The 12577-nt window shown below is 37.3% G+C and overlaps 1 protein-coding gene across 3 annotated transcripts in view; it reads left to right on the forward strand.

The window, feature by feature from the left end:
- Window positions 1-12577, forward strand: part of LOC140911638 (transducin-like enhancer protein 1) — a 93478-nt gene that overhangs the window by 1204 nt on the left and 79697 nt on the right. For all 3 annotated transcript variants that reach the window (XM_073345080.2, XM_073345081.2, XM_073345082.2), the window contains exons 2-4: window positions 575-675; window positions 2599-2662; window positions 2768-2812. In XM_073345080.2, the coding sequence (XP_073201181.1) occupies window positions 575-675; window positions 2599-2662; window positions 2768-2812 (210 nt within the window). The remainder of the gene's footprint in view (window positions 1-574; window positions 676-2598; window positions 2663-2767; window positions 2813-12577) is intronic.

Below are 12577 nucleotides of genomic sequence, written 5' to 3' on the forward strand. Positions count from 1 at the left end.
TTCCCCCTTCTTCAGTTGCGGCCAAATAAACTCTGCCTGGAGCAGAGACAGGATATGTGCTGCCCCCCTCCCTCCGCACGTGATTTTACCGCAGGGAGGAGTTAGCACCGACTCCTTTCCCTGGTATGGTGGTGACAAGTGTAATGGGCTGGGGGTGGATCCTGTTGCCCATCCCTGTGGAGTTATATCCCAGAGGTGGAGTGAAAACCAACTTTTTTTTTTTTTTTTTTTTTTTGGAGAGGGGTGGTGAGTAATAGTGACCAGGTTGAGGGGTGAGTTGGGTCCCCAAGTCTCTTCCCCCTTTCCCTAGCATTCTCCTTTTGTACCCTGTGCTGGAATTAAGCTCCCTCTCTTTTCTGGGGTGTGATGTTTATGAGTGTGGGACCCATTGCTGTTGGAGGTGCCCCAGTTGGAGTGTAGGGTGGCATGGTGCTGGGGAATGGTTCCTAACAAGTGAGCTGTGCAGACAGTGGAATAAGTAGCTTATTTTTCATGCCTATCCTAGGGCCTTACTCACTGTTTTTTATTGAAACGTTTTTCTTGTGCCTGCTTTTTCCTCTGTTGGCCTTTCTAGACACCGCACCAGGCTGCAGGTCAGCCTTTTAAATTTACTATTCCAGAGTCTCTGGATCGGATCAAAGAGGAGTTTCAGTTCCTGCAAGCTCAGTATCACAGGTGGGTGCAGCATGCTCTGTTCATAACCAATTCTTTCTGCACCATAGGCCTCAGGCACATACTGCGTTTGAGGATTCAGGCTAGTGCACAACGTGTTGTTCGGTGGGGTGTGTTTCTTTTTTCTTGTCTCCACTTTCGCTGGTGGGAGAAGTGGTGTTTTATATCCGCGTCCAGATGGTGGCGTGTGGAGTCTCAGTTAAACCCTGTCATTTACTCCTCCTTTTCTTTCCTTGCCATTGTTTTCACAGCCTGTTTTGCTGCTGTTCAGATGAACTTTTTTCTGTCTGGTTTTTAGTGCTTCACAATAACTGTCAATATTTGCTCTTGGGAATTTTGTAACTGGCTGTGTTCAGAACAGCAGGTCAATGGGTGCCTTTGTCCTCATGTTTCTGCATTCCAGTACCAAGGCACTGTTGAAATAAGCTTTTAATAAGAGCTAGAAGTTCAGTAGGAAGCAGTGGAGTCTAGTGGTGAAAATGAGAGTGACTGAGTTTGGGACCAGTAGGTTCTAAGCCCAGCGCGGTCACTTAATATTATGTTCGTGACCATCTGTAAAATGTTCAGGGTGGGAGTGTGAAATTTAACTCTTTGGTAGGATCCTTAAGTGCAAAACCTACATAAATGAAAAGTATTCTGAGAGAATATCCACCCTAACTCTGTAGCAGAAAATGTTACGGTTAGTTCTCATGTAGTGTGTTTGCACTTTTTTGTTTACAATATTAATGCAAAAATATAAAAATGAAAATAAACAGTATTTAAAGAGCAAATAAGGATTTTAAAAAAGCATACAAGTATTTTAGTGTGCTACCACAGATAAGTGAATTTCACTGGTTTGGTAGATTTGAGTGATGGTTGCTATGCCATCCTTGAAGCTGGGAACTGTGTTGCTAGTTCTTGTGCTTATTGCTGAGGTCTCTGCAGATATCAAGGGTGTATTTTCTCCCTCATTGCATAGACAGTACTTTTGGCATTAACAGGGAATGTGTTCCTTGGTGTGTAGCTGTATCCTGTGGCTGAGCAGAGATGAATAGGAGGCTTCAAGTACAAATGTCCTTCTTTTTGAAGTTTGGATTAGGTCTTCATGATGATGTGTGTGTATATATAGTGTTTATCTATACAGATAAAACCCAACTTATCAAGGCCTCTGGAGCCTATTTTTGATAGCTCTTATATTTAAAAATGGCAAAACTTAAACGGTGTACTGTTATATATAAAAAAAGTGAGCATGCACACCAACCACTTTGATAGATTGTTTACTATTTTCTTTAATTAAAAAAAGTCAGTTACCAGTCCATATTGCAAAGAAACGGTATTTAATATTTTGTTTTAATTAGAGCTGTTGGAGTAGTAAGGGTCCAGGTTATTTGAAACTACAGTTCCCTCACTTTATTTTTGTTCTCATACGTATATAAAAAGAAAAAGCGTATCAAATTCTAAATAATGCTCAAAGGCTATACATCTTCAAGGCTTTGGCAAAATAGCTAAGTACAAAATCAGGAGACTTCTTGGAGTAAAGATTTAGAACTGAAATGCAGGTGAGTCTTCTACTGTGGTTATGTTGTTGAACTCTGGTACACTAACTCCTGTCACCTAGAAAGATCTTTTTACTTCATATTTAAACTATAGTGAATTCAGGCAATATCATAGTCTGGGGGTTGTGACAATTTTTGGTAATCACCCTAAGCATAGTGTTTTGATATTAAAGCCTTACTTAGTATGTATTTAAAATGAGTCTGATCTGATTTACTGGATGCTATGTACTCTTTATATTCATATTCAGTTTTTCTGTTATACCAGGCTAAAGTTTATGGTATCTACATTGAAGGGAAAGGACTAATAAGCTATCAGAGTGCAAATAGGGCAGGTAGATGTCAAAACAACTGTCATAACATTTACATTAAAGTGTCTGTTTTATTTCTGTAGCCTTAAATTGGAATGTGAGAAACTGGCAAGTGAAAAGACAGAAATGCAGAGGCACTATGTGATGGTAAGTATAAAAGATTTGTTTTTCCTTTGTGTTTATTACAGCAAATATTTTCTACTACTTTACTGTTGTATGCTGGTTTTAAATTGTACTTTCCTTTATTTGCAGTATTATGAAATGTCCTATGGATTAAACATTGAAATGCATAAACAGGTAAGATGTTCATCTAAGTTAATAACTACTAAATTTATAGTCCAACTTGTAATGTGTTTAGGGTACTAAAACACAGCTTTTGGATTTATATTTGAATTAGTGCACTTTGTCAGAAAGAGTGGATTGATTCATAGTTGTGACTAGTAAACATTGTTCACTTACCTAATATAAAATGACGGGACAAATAAGGTCTGCGGAACAGAATGGTTGTGTTGGTGCTGGTTCTGAAAGATGTGGATAAATATATAGGAAATGGCTCGTCTCTGTAAACAAGACACTTGAGTTAAATGGTTTATAAGGAAATAGATTTTTTTGGTACAGCCCCTAGATCTGTCGAATCAGTCAGTCTCTTATGCGTCTGCAGCGTATGTTGATAGTTGCTGAAAACCTAGCAATTTAAAAGTATGAAAAGATTAGTGACTTGGAAAATTCTTATGCCTGAGTTTGCAAGTTCCCATAAAATTCACACTTATGGCCACTATAATGGTGAATAAAAAGAGGTATTGAACTGGAACAAGGCACTAAGGACCTCATAAGAGAAGAAAAGCTAAATGATTGCTCAGCCCAGAGGACCCTCAATTGAGTACTCATTGTCTGCCAAAGAAAGCATTAATGGTAGGGTGTAAGTATTCTGTAGATATGCTGACATTCACTTTTTCATCAAGATACTGGTACAATAAGTCTTTCAGAAATCGATGGCCTCTTAAAAAAAATTATCATTAGATGAAGTTGCACAGTTGGACACATTTCAAAGTGCAACAATACAATTCTTTCTTGATGTATATGTGCTATTTCATCTAAAACTCTTGTTTCATTAAATTAAAGAGCATGGCTGACCGGCTAGGGCACAGCAAAGAAATTGATTAGTTCAGGTTTCAGATCTTCAGTACATTCAAAGACTTTCATTAAGCAAGTATATTTCAGAGCTGAATTCTGTTTTTGTAACTCTGAATTCTTTGATATTTTTTTCTTAAAGTATCATGCCCTGAAAAATATCAAATTTGGTAATGTGGAGTTAGATGTATAGCTTTACATGCTCCGTTGGAGATGTATTTTGTTTAAATTTGAAGTATTGACTAATACAGAAATATGACAACTTTGTTTTGAGGTAACAATGAATTTTGTAGGGAGAAGATTTCTGCTACCATTTGTGATGCTCAGATTAGATCTAGAGCTGAATGAATTTTTTTTTCTTTTTTTCTTTTGCAACTTAAATTTGGAACCTTGTCAGTTTTTTACTTCAGGCAACTATTTTGGGCTCAGTGGAAAAAACTCCTTTTCTTCAAATCACTTAATGGTGATTAATATCTAAAGGCAAACCTCTTCTGCTACAAGTATTACATAAACTTATAATAGGATCAAAAGTTCTTGTAAGTATCCTGTAGATGGATTTAAAATAATGGAACAGTTGATGAGAACGTGCATTTAGTGTATAAATGCACTAAAAATGTTGACCTTTGTCACTCTAAAGTTAAGTCCACAAAATCAAGGAACCTCAGAGCTCATATTTCCACATTGACCATAGCTTCTGTGTATTGCCAGGCTTTAATGATTACATATAAATGGTATGTAATGTTTGTTTGCTGTGGTGATATAGCATAGAAACTTTTGAAATAAATGAAATAATGTATTATAACCTGCGATAGTCCAGCTGGGAAAGGTAGTATGTTTTGGGTGTGCCTAATATTGTGAATTTTAATGTCTGTTTTTATTTAATCATAATCTTAGGGATGAAAGAACAAACTTGGGACGTGCATGGCAATCCAAAAAATGAAAATTGACAAGAAAATAAGCTGCTTTAATGTTAATGGGTTCTTATGTCTTCCATATCCAATCTTCCACCTGAGTGCAGAATCTTTAAAGCAGGGTTTCTCAAACTGTGGGTTGGGACCCCTCAGGAGGTTGTGAGGTTATTACGGGGGGGGGGGGGGTCATGAGCTGTCAGCCTCCATCCCAAACTCCGCTTTGCCTCCAGCATTTATAATAGTGTTAAATATATTTTTAAAAGTGTTTTTAATTTATAAGGGGGGTCACACTCGGAGGCTTGCTATGTGAAAAGGGGTCACCAGTACATAAGTTTGAGAACCACTGCTTTAAAGCCTCAAATTCAGAACTAAACGACAGAGATGCAAAATAGCACTGTTACAGTTCAGTATAAATTGTCTTAAATTGAAAAACATCCTTCTAAATTTCAAATACTATGGAGGCATTTGGTAGATAATAATCATAATTCTTATTAAAACTGGTGACGTCTAGTCCCTAGGGTGTAGCCAGCCTCAAATTGATGCTTTTTGCTGGCTGATCACCAGCATGGCCTAAGTGCTCATTATGTTGTAGAGAGGGCCTTTGGAGCTCTCATTACGTTTGACAGGAATTCTCTCTAGGGGGAAACTGGGCATTAGCTAGACTCCTGACAGGATGAAATTATTCCTGCTTTATGGCTTATAACCAAATGCTAGCAAGGCATCATCAGGGGACACAAGAAATTGTCATTTCTGACAACATCTTTGTTACAGAAAAATGCAGTGATGGGGAAACTTTCCATTGAACAAGCTTTAATGTTCTGAAGGCTTGTCTCCTGTGTAGATGTTACCCTTGCTCTGTGTGAAGCCCTTCAGAGTGTTGGTCTGATGAATTTTTTTTATACTACTTCAGTGGCACTTCACACAGTGAAGTACTGCACCAGTGTTAAAATAAAAGTGTCACCCAAATAAAAAGTGATGTAATTATAGCGTGCCTTTTCATGTAAAAATATCTGTGCAACACACCAGCTATGTGTTAATGTTGTATCAACAGTTCCATTATCTTTAATTCAGGAGTTTATAATAAATTGTCTGGAATAAATTCACAAAGACTTGAATGTTGGTATAAACAGCCCTTTAAAAAGTAAATAATCTATTCTAAAATGTACTGCATTAAAAGAATGCTTAAGTTAGAAAGTGATGCACGCAGGTCAGGAAATGGCAAAGTTAAGGTTGCCTCCACAGCCTTTACTCTGCCCCATGTGCATATATATTACAGTAGTTTTTAATTACATATGCCTTTCCCAGGACTTCTGCCTTACTTCAGCCTGGAGCACGGACCGTGCTTAGTGAGCAGTGTCTGTTAAATATATTTATCCTCACTGTTCAGTTTGTAGCTTCCTTTCTTGTTTTTGGCATGAACTAGCTTTGGTACACTTACATTAGACTCCTTACATTGTTTAATATAGGTTTTTATGCTGTTTTATAGGTATCCACATTAAAATAAACAGAAATGAAGAAACACAAAACAAAATTTAATAAATCAAAACAAAAAAACCCCTATAGAATTGTTCTCAACTAGTGTTTGGATGTGTGTAGCAGAGGTGAGAAGATGTTCAGGATATATTGACTTGAATTGCATGTAGATTTTATACTGTTTAGGACATTACATTCCAATGACGGGGAGGCATTTTATTTTTTATTTTTTTTTTTTAATCTTAACTTTCATTCTCAATTCTTTCCTATTGTGACATCCATGGCCAGCAATGGACGCACTGCAGCTGCTGGCGCCAAGGCATACTGTCTGTCGGGTGTTAATAGCCATATTATATTTGAAGGGCTGCTGTCATCGGGTATTAGAGCAATGTCTCTTTATTTTCATCAGCCATGTCTGTCGTCTTCTGGAATAAGTCAGGAGATAAAGCTTCCTGTGTGTTTAATGTCCAAATTGTTTAGGTGTAAGATTAGCTTTTGTTCAGTGGCAGGCAGCCAAAGAGAGAGCCATCACTTTTGAAGCCACTGACAAAGTTATATCAACTACTACAGTGTGTGGTGAGTTTCTGCCATCCTAAAATTGACAAGTGGGTCTCTGAGTTGTGATCTTTGACCTGCCTTCAGGCAAATGTGTCTTTCCACTTTCCTTGGTTTGTTGCCTTTCTTCTTGCAATATAATAAAACCCTTAACTGCATATACACTAACCAATAGTACAAGAGTTAAAAGTCCACTTAGTTCAGTCTGTCATGTGAAATCACTTTTTTATTCAAGACCCAAGTCTTTTACTATCTCGTTAGAACATCACTATCTCCAGGAGTGGGTTAAATAGAGGAGAATTAAGAGGCTAACTTGGCTCTCTGCAGCTCTTTAATAGGATGGTGATATTGTTGAAAGGGTTTTAAAGATAAATTTAATTTTTTGCCTTTTTTTCTTAATTGCATTTTAATTATTGGAGTCAATACTTTTATGAATTTTTCCTAAAGATTTTGATGCTGTTTAATGACGACATTAAGTGGCTTTGTTAACTATTGGAAATTTAAGATACACAGAATCTGTTTGTGTCTTAAAGGAAACATCAAGATAGGATCATAATGACTTTCTTCCCCTCTCAAAATGTCGTATTTACTTTACAAATATGATTAATATATAAAAGAACCATCAACATTTCTAAATGAGCGCAGTCATCATTGTATACCCAATCTGAGCTCTGGGTACTAGAAAGCTGAGAGGATTGGTAATGAGACAGAACATTTCACCTCTTGGTCATTGGCTTGCCCAGGTCAATGATGTAGTTACTACTATCTGTCAGTTATTCAGTGGACTGTGCTAAATGAACTGGTAGTCTTCATCCGTTTCTAAGTAGGTAGCTTGCCACTTTGTCAGACACCATTACTGCAATCCTTTTAACTAGTCTCGGCAGCTGGACCAGATTTAAACACAAGTTAAACAAATGGGTACTTTATTATTATTCTTCAGATAAATTTAGCACCAAGGAATCGTGGACCAGGACCCCATGGCACTTGGCGCTGTACAAACATGAAACAAACAGATGGTCCCTGTCTCAGAGAGGTTACAGTTTAAATACAGACGCAGCCTGTGGGAATTGGAATACTGTACGGAGTTAACAATGTGATGGTAGCAAGCTTTCCATGGGGCTTGTCTCCCTTATCAGCAGTGCATTTGGAAGCAGAAGAAACTGAAAATTGTTTTGTTTTCAAGTTGGTGTCTCTTTAAAAATGAGCCATTTGATTTTCAATTGTAAGTGTGCTGTAACTTTAATTTTTATAGCTGACAATTCAGGGAAAAAATGGATTTAGACAACGTTTTAAGAATTCAGCAATCCATTTGTTAGTAAAAGAGAAACTTTTATTTTTTTTAAAAAGAACACCTAAGCAAACTTCAAGAAAATGCAGCAAGCCTTCATTGACACAAACAGAACTAATCACAGCTTTACCTGTACTTCGATTCATCAATTTCCTTGCAAACTTAAGTAAACTGGTGTTAATAACTAAATTGTAAAACAAAATTTTTACCACGGATATGCCTGTGTTATATCCTGGAATGTGGCCTGTACTTTTCTGGTAGGTGTTTCAAAACAAAACATCTTTGGCAAAGTAGTAATTAAGCTGCTAAAGATATTGGGCTGCAAACTGAGTTTTTTCCCAACTGATGATTTTGTTCCTCTTGCAGCTTTTTGATGTCTTGGATAAACAGTTGGTCAAAGTAACTTACAAGTAAGGTGACCAGTCAGTGTATTGACAAGAATAGACACAATAGAAAACTGCTTTAGGAGGCAAGCCATTGGGATTTGCAGTAAATATATTACAGAACACAAGTGAATTGCCGATACTGCTTGTTTAGCAGTTTGCAAGGGCAATGGCAGTATGGATTTTTGAATTAGAAGGGAAGGACTGTTCTTTCTCTGTGCCGGAACATCTAGTTGATGGCTGAGGAGAAAATTGATTTAGAGAACAAAATGCTGCTACCTCTATTTGTGCCATGTGAAAAGCTTCTATGGATTAGTGAGTGAAAACAAAAAGATAGCTTTCCGTTCAGGAGAAGGGGAGCAGAATGGGTCTGTTTGTTTAGCTGCATCTTGATCAGGTATTACGCACATGAGAAGAAAAAAACCCAGCTATTGGGAGGTCAGGATAAGGAAAGGGCATCTATAACTGAAGCTTTGGGTTTTACACAATCTGCTTAAGTCTGCCTAGTTCTAAAATAGTTTTAGAAGTGCTTATCTTCTGATAAACCCAATCGTTGTACTCTGCCCTGTAGTAGATCCCATTAAGGTTTTATTTTTAGCTTAATTAAAAGAAATGATGGAAATTAGTTAGCTTGAGTAGTTCTGTAAAATAGAATATGGAAGATTTCAGGTATTCTCCATGTGGTAAACTGTTCGCAATACTGCCGCTCTTGCTCATGGAGTCTTATGTCTGCAGTAGCTTAAGGCAACATTCACATGCATGACCTATTGGTATCAGTGTAGAAACAGGTGGATTTTAGTAGATTCAAAATCAATGCTAAACTGAAAGATTTAACTCTTGTTAAAGGAACATGGCCAGTGTAAACATTTCACTTAGCTTCTTTCTTGGTACCATTAATAATGCCCGAAAATCCTTATTCTTTAAATGTAATTGGTTATTAAATGTGCAACACTCCTTGGTAATATATTGTCATTCTGCTGTGTAAATGTATAAAAGTTGCATAATTAGTGTACATACCTTTCAGTAAAGACTTTCTGTGTGTTATTTTTATACTTTGATGTACATGGGGATGGCTATTCCGGTTTCTGTGGTATGAGTGTGAATTTTTCCTTATGTTATGCTAACTCCAAGCAGCTCCTTCTCTTGATCCTCAAATCTGATGACTTTGTGTTTGAGTTATTCCACTGAAATCCAAATTGCACCAGCATTCTAATCTTTTATTTGGATTTTGATAGCACCCAAAGGGCCTCCTCAATCAAGATCCAAAACTTATTGTTCTAGGTACCATAAAAGTGCTTATTTGGCCTAAAGAGTTCATGATCTAACTTGAAAAACTCTGAGGCCTCCCCAGCTGTGCAACACTTCTGGGTTTTTTATTGCTACTTCCTGATACAGGAAATTTCTATAGAAGCTTCAGAGGGCATTCGTGCACATTGGTGCATGTGTGTGGGTATGACTATGTAGATTGGTATAAGGGCCAAGTCTACTTGTCAAGACAAACACCTATCAGGGATGGTCTAGATAATACTTAGTCCTGCCATGAGTGCAGGGGACTGGACTAGATGACCTCTCGAGGTCTCTTCCCGTCCTGTGATTCTATGATTAGCATAGGGTAGACATGAAAGAGTTACTAAAGATGACAGGCTATTTAGAACTGGCTACAATCAGTGTAAAATGGGTAAGATTTAAAGTAGTTACAAGATGTCCAAGAGGGAGAAGGCAGATGGAAGTAAAATGTCAGTTCTTGGTCCTTTTAATTCCTATAAAGGAAGGGCCTTAATGTAAAGGACCAGCATCAACGGGAATCAAATGCTGTATAGAAAGTAGAGATTCTAACTGTAGCACCAGCATCTAGCTGAAGGAGATACTGTATTCTCCCCCCTTTTTTCTTTTTTGGAGGGAGGGACTGTTTGTGGTTGATGTTCTTTGCGCTTTTAAGTTGGATGCATGTTGGATGGCTTTGGAGATGCTCTTGTTCCTAGGAGGGGACAGTGACAACTAGGTGGAATTGGTGCTTCAAGAAGAGAATTTGGTGATAAACAGTTGACCAGAGGCGAAGCTTCCTTTTACATCTATTCAGTTATGAGGGCTAAGAAAACTTCCGTGTGTATTCGAGGCTAGATATTGAAACAAAACAGTGGAACTGAAAGGCTAGTTATGGGCCTCTGTGAATGTGCATAAGTCCTGAGTGTTAAGTCAGAATTCATGAAGTGGGACATGATGAAAATTTGGATTAGAAGGGAGATGTGGTGATAAGTGTCCTTCTGTTAAGCATAATTTAAAAAGAGGCCTGACATACTAAAGATGTGCGAAAGGCTGTTGTCAAGATGCTGAAGTGTTCCTCATTCCTGCCAGTTGGCCTGGGTTCAACAGCATTTACAGCTGAAAGTGGGATGGGCAGTTGTTTACAGTGCTTGGTCAATAGCTGCTGCAGAGCAGCTCACTGTGCTATTACAGAGAAAATTGGAATTGGAAAAGTGAAATGTATCCAGTGACTGTACTTTAAAGTTGAATGAAGTCCAAACCCACATCTGATAAATATAACAGTTGACTTGTGCATTTTATATATATATATATATATATATATATATATATATATATATATATATATATATATATATTACACACACACACACTTTGGAATATTTTGGCCTTTCTATAGCTTAAACTGACATCTGAGAGGCTTCAGAAAAATGTAGCCTAGGGTCTCGAATCAAAAATGTAAATTTCTGCATTGTGAAACATACATAGTATGCTTTGAGACTTTAATAGAGATCCTGATATTTTTACTTCCCAAACAAACTACGTGCACCCTACATTTTCAGTGGGGAATCATTAAAGCAAATGTGAGGATGTCATCTTCCCAGGTTTACTCTCATAATCTTGAGGCTGCCTGACCTTGTGATTTAAAGTGAGCACAGATACAAACCTGGGGCAGAGGCAGAGCAACATTTACTAGCTGTCATGTTAAACTGTTGGGTTTTGCCCCAAATACAGGAATTGTTCCCTTTATTTGAAACGAGTACCCTTTGCTGCTTATTAGATAGTTTCTCTTTCATAGAGTGTAAAACCTCATCCCTCCTGTTGAGAATATTAGTAATGACAGTGTTTATAATGTTAAAATATAGTTTAAAAGCCGACTTCTGCAGTTTGTCGTATACTGGTTAATATGGCTGTAAAGAGGAGATGAATGTGGCTACTTTTCTGAGTCTATTACTCAGGGGGCCTGTAAATTTGATTGGCTGTTACAATTCTAGCAGAATCATTCGATTTGAGAGCAATAGAAAGATAAGATATCCAATTACCCAAATGATTTGCAGGGTTAGCCAACGTTGTCATGGAGACGCGAGTTGGAACAAATTAAATTTTAAGCAATAAAATAATCTTAAAGCACGTCTGGGAACAAGAAAATTTGGCAGTGGCACTTACCTGAATTGAATCTTAGCTTGACACGCTGTTGTTTGACATTGATATACTGTGGGGGCCTCAACTTTTAAATGGCATGTTGTCTTCATGTTTTTTTCTTTTTGCAGCCATTGCCAAAACAAGGGCCTGTATTAGTTGTAAATAAATGGTTATTAATAATATATGCTTATCTCAGTGCTCAACCTGAATTCAATAATGCTTATGAACAGCAGAGTTCATAGAGTGTTAAACTTAAATATTAAAAAGCCTCAAATGATTTAAGTTTTCAGCTTGTTATATTAAAAAAAATGATTTGCAACTAGCATTTTTTAGTGTCTTTAAATAACAATTTTTTAGCAGGCATACTGGAAACTAAGAAGTTTGGAAGTGCCTCTTTGTGGTGGTGGTGGTGGTGATGGGACTTATGAGTTATGAACACATTTTTTGTTTTTTAGGATCTTGATTTTTTGAAAAGCATAAAAGCTTCACTATGTGTACTGTGTTGCTTTTTCAGCAATGCTGCAGGAATATGAGAAAATACATACCTCTGAACTTCGACTGATGAAGAATACAATTTGTAAACAGAATTGTGATGTGTGAAACTATTTTTTTTATAATTAATGCAATGTTTAACTGATTCCTGGTTTCCAGCATGGCTTTAAAACAGTCAAGTGAATCCCATAAAGAGCTTTTATCCACGTCTGTTAGACAGCTGGAGATGAAAATTGGTCTGAGGTCAAGCCATTTGCAACATTCTCACATCCTTCGATTTTCATCTCATCCTCTCCACAGATCATCTCAAATGATTCAGTAATGACCAAGAGTGCAACATTGACCTTTATTCCCTGGTGGGTTAGGGTTACACAATATAAATGGCTGGAAGTACTTTCCTTCATCCAGAAGTTCAGTGCTGTGA

The sequence above is a fragment of the Lepidochelys kempii genome, chromosome 5, assembly GCF_965140285.1.
Source record: "Lepidochelys kempii isolate rLepKem1 chromosome 5, rLepKem1.hap1, whole genome shotgun sequence".
NCBI classification, from domain to species: domain Eukaryota; kingdom Metazoa; phylum Chordata; order Testudines; family Cheloniidae; genus Lepidochelys; species Lepidochelys kempii.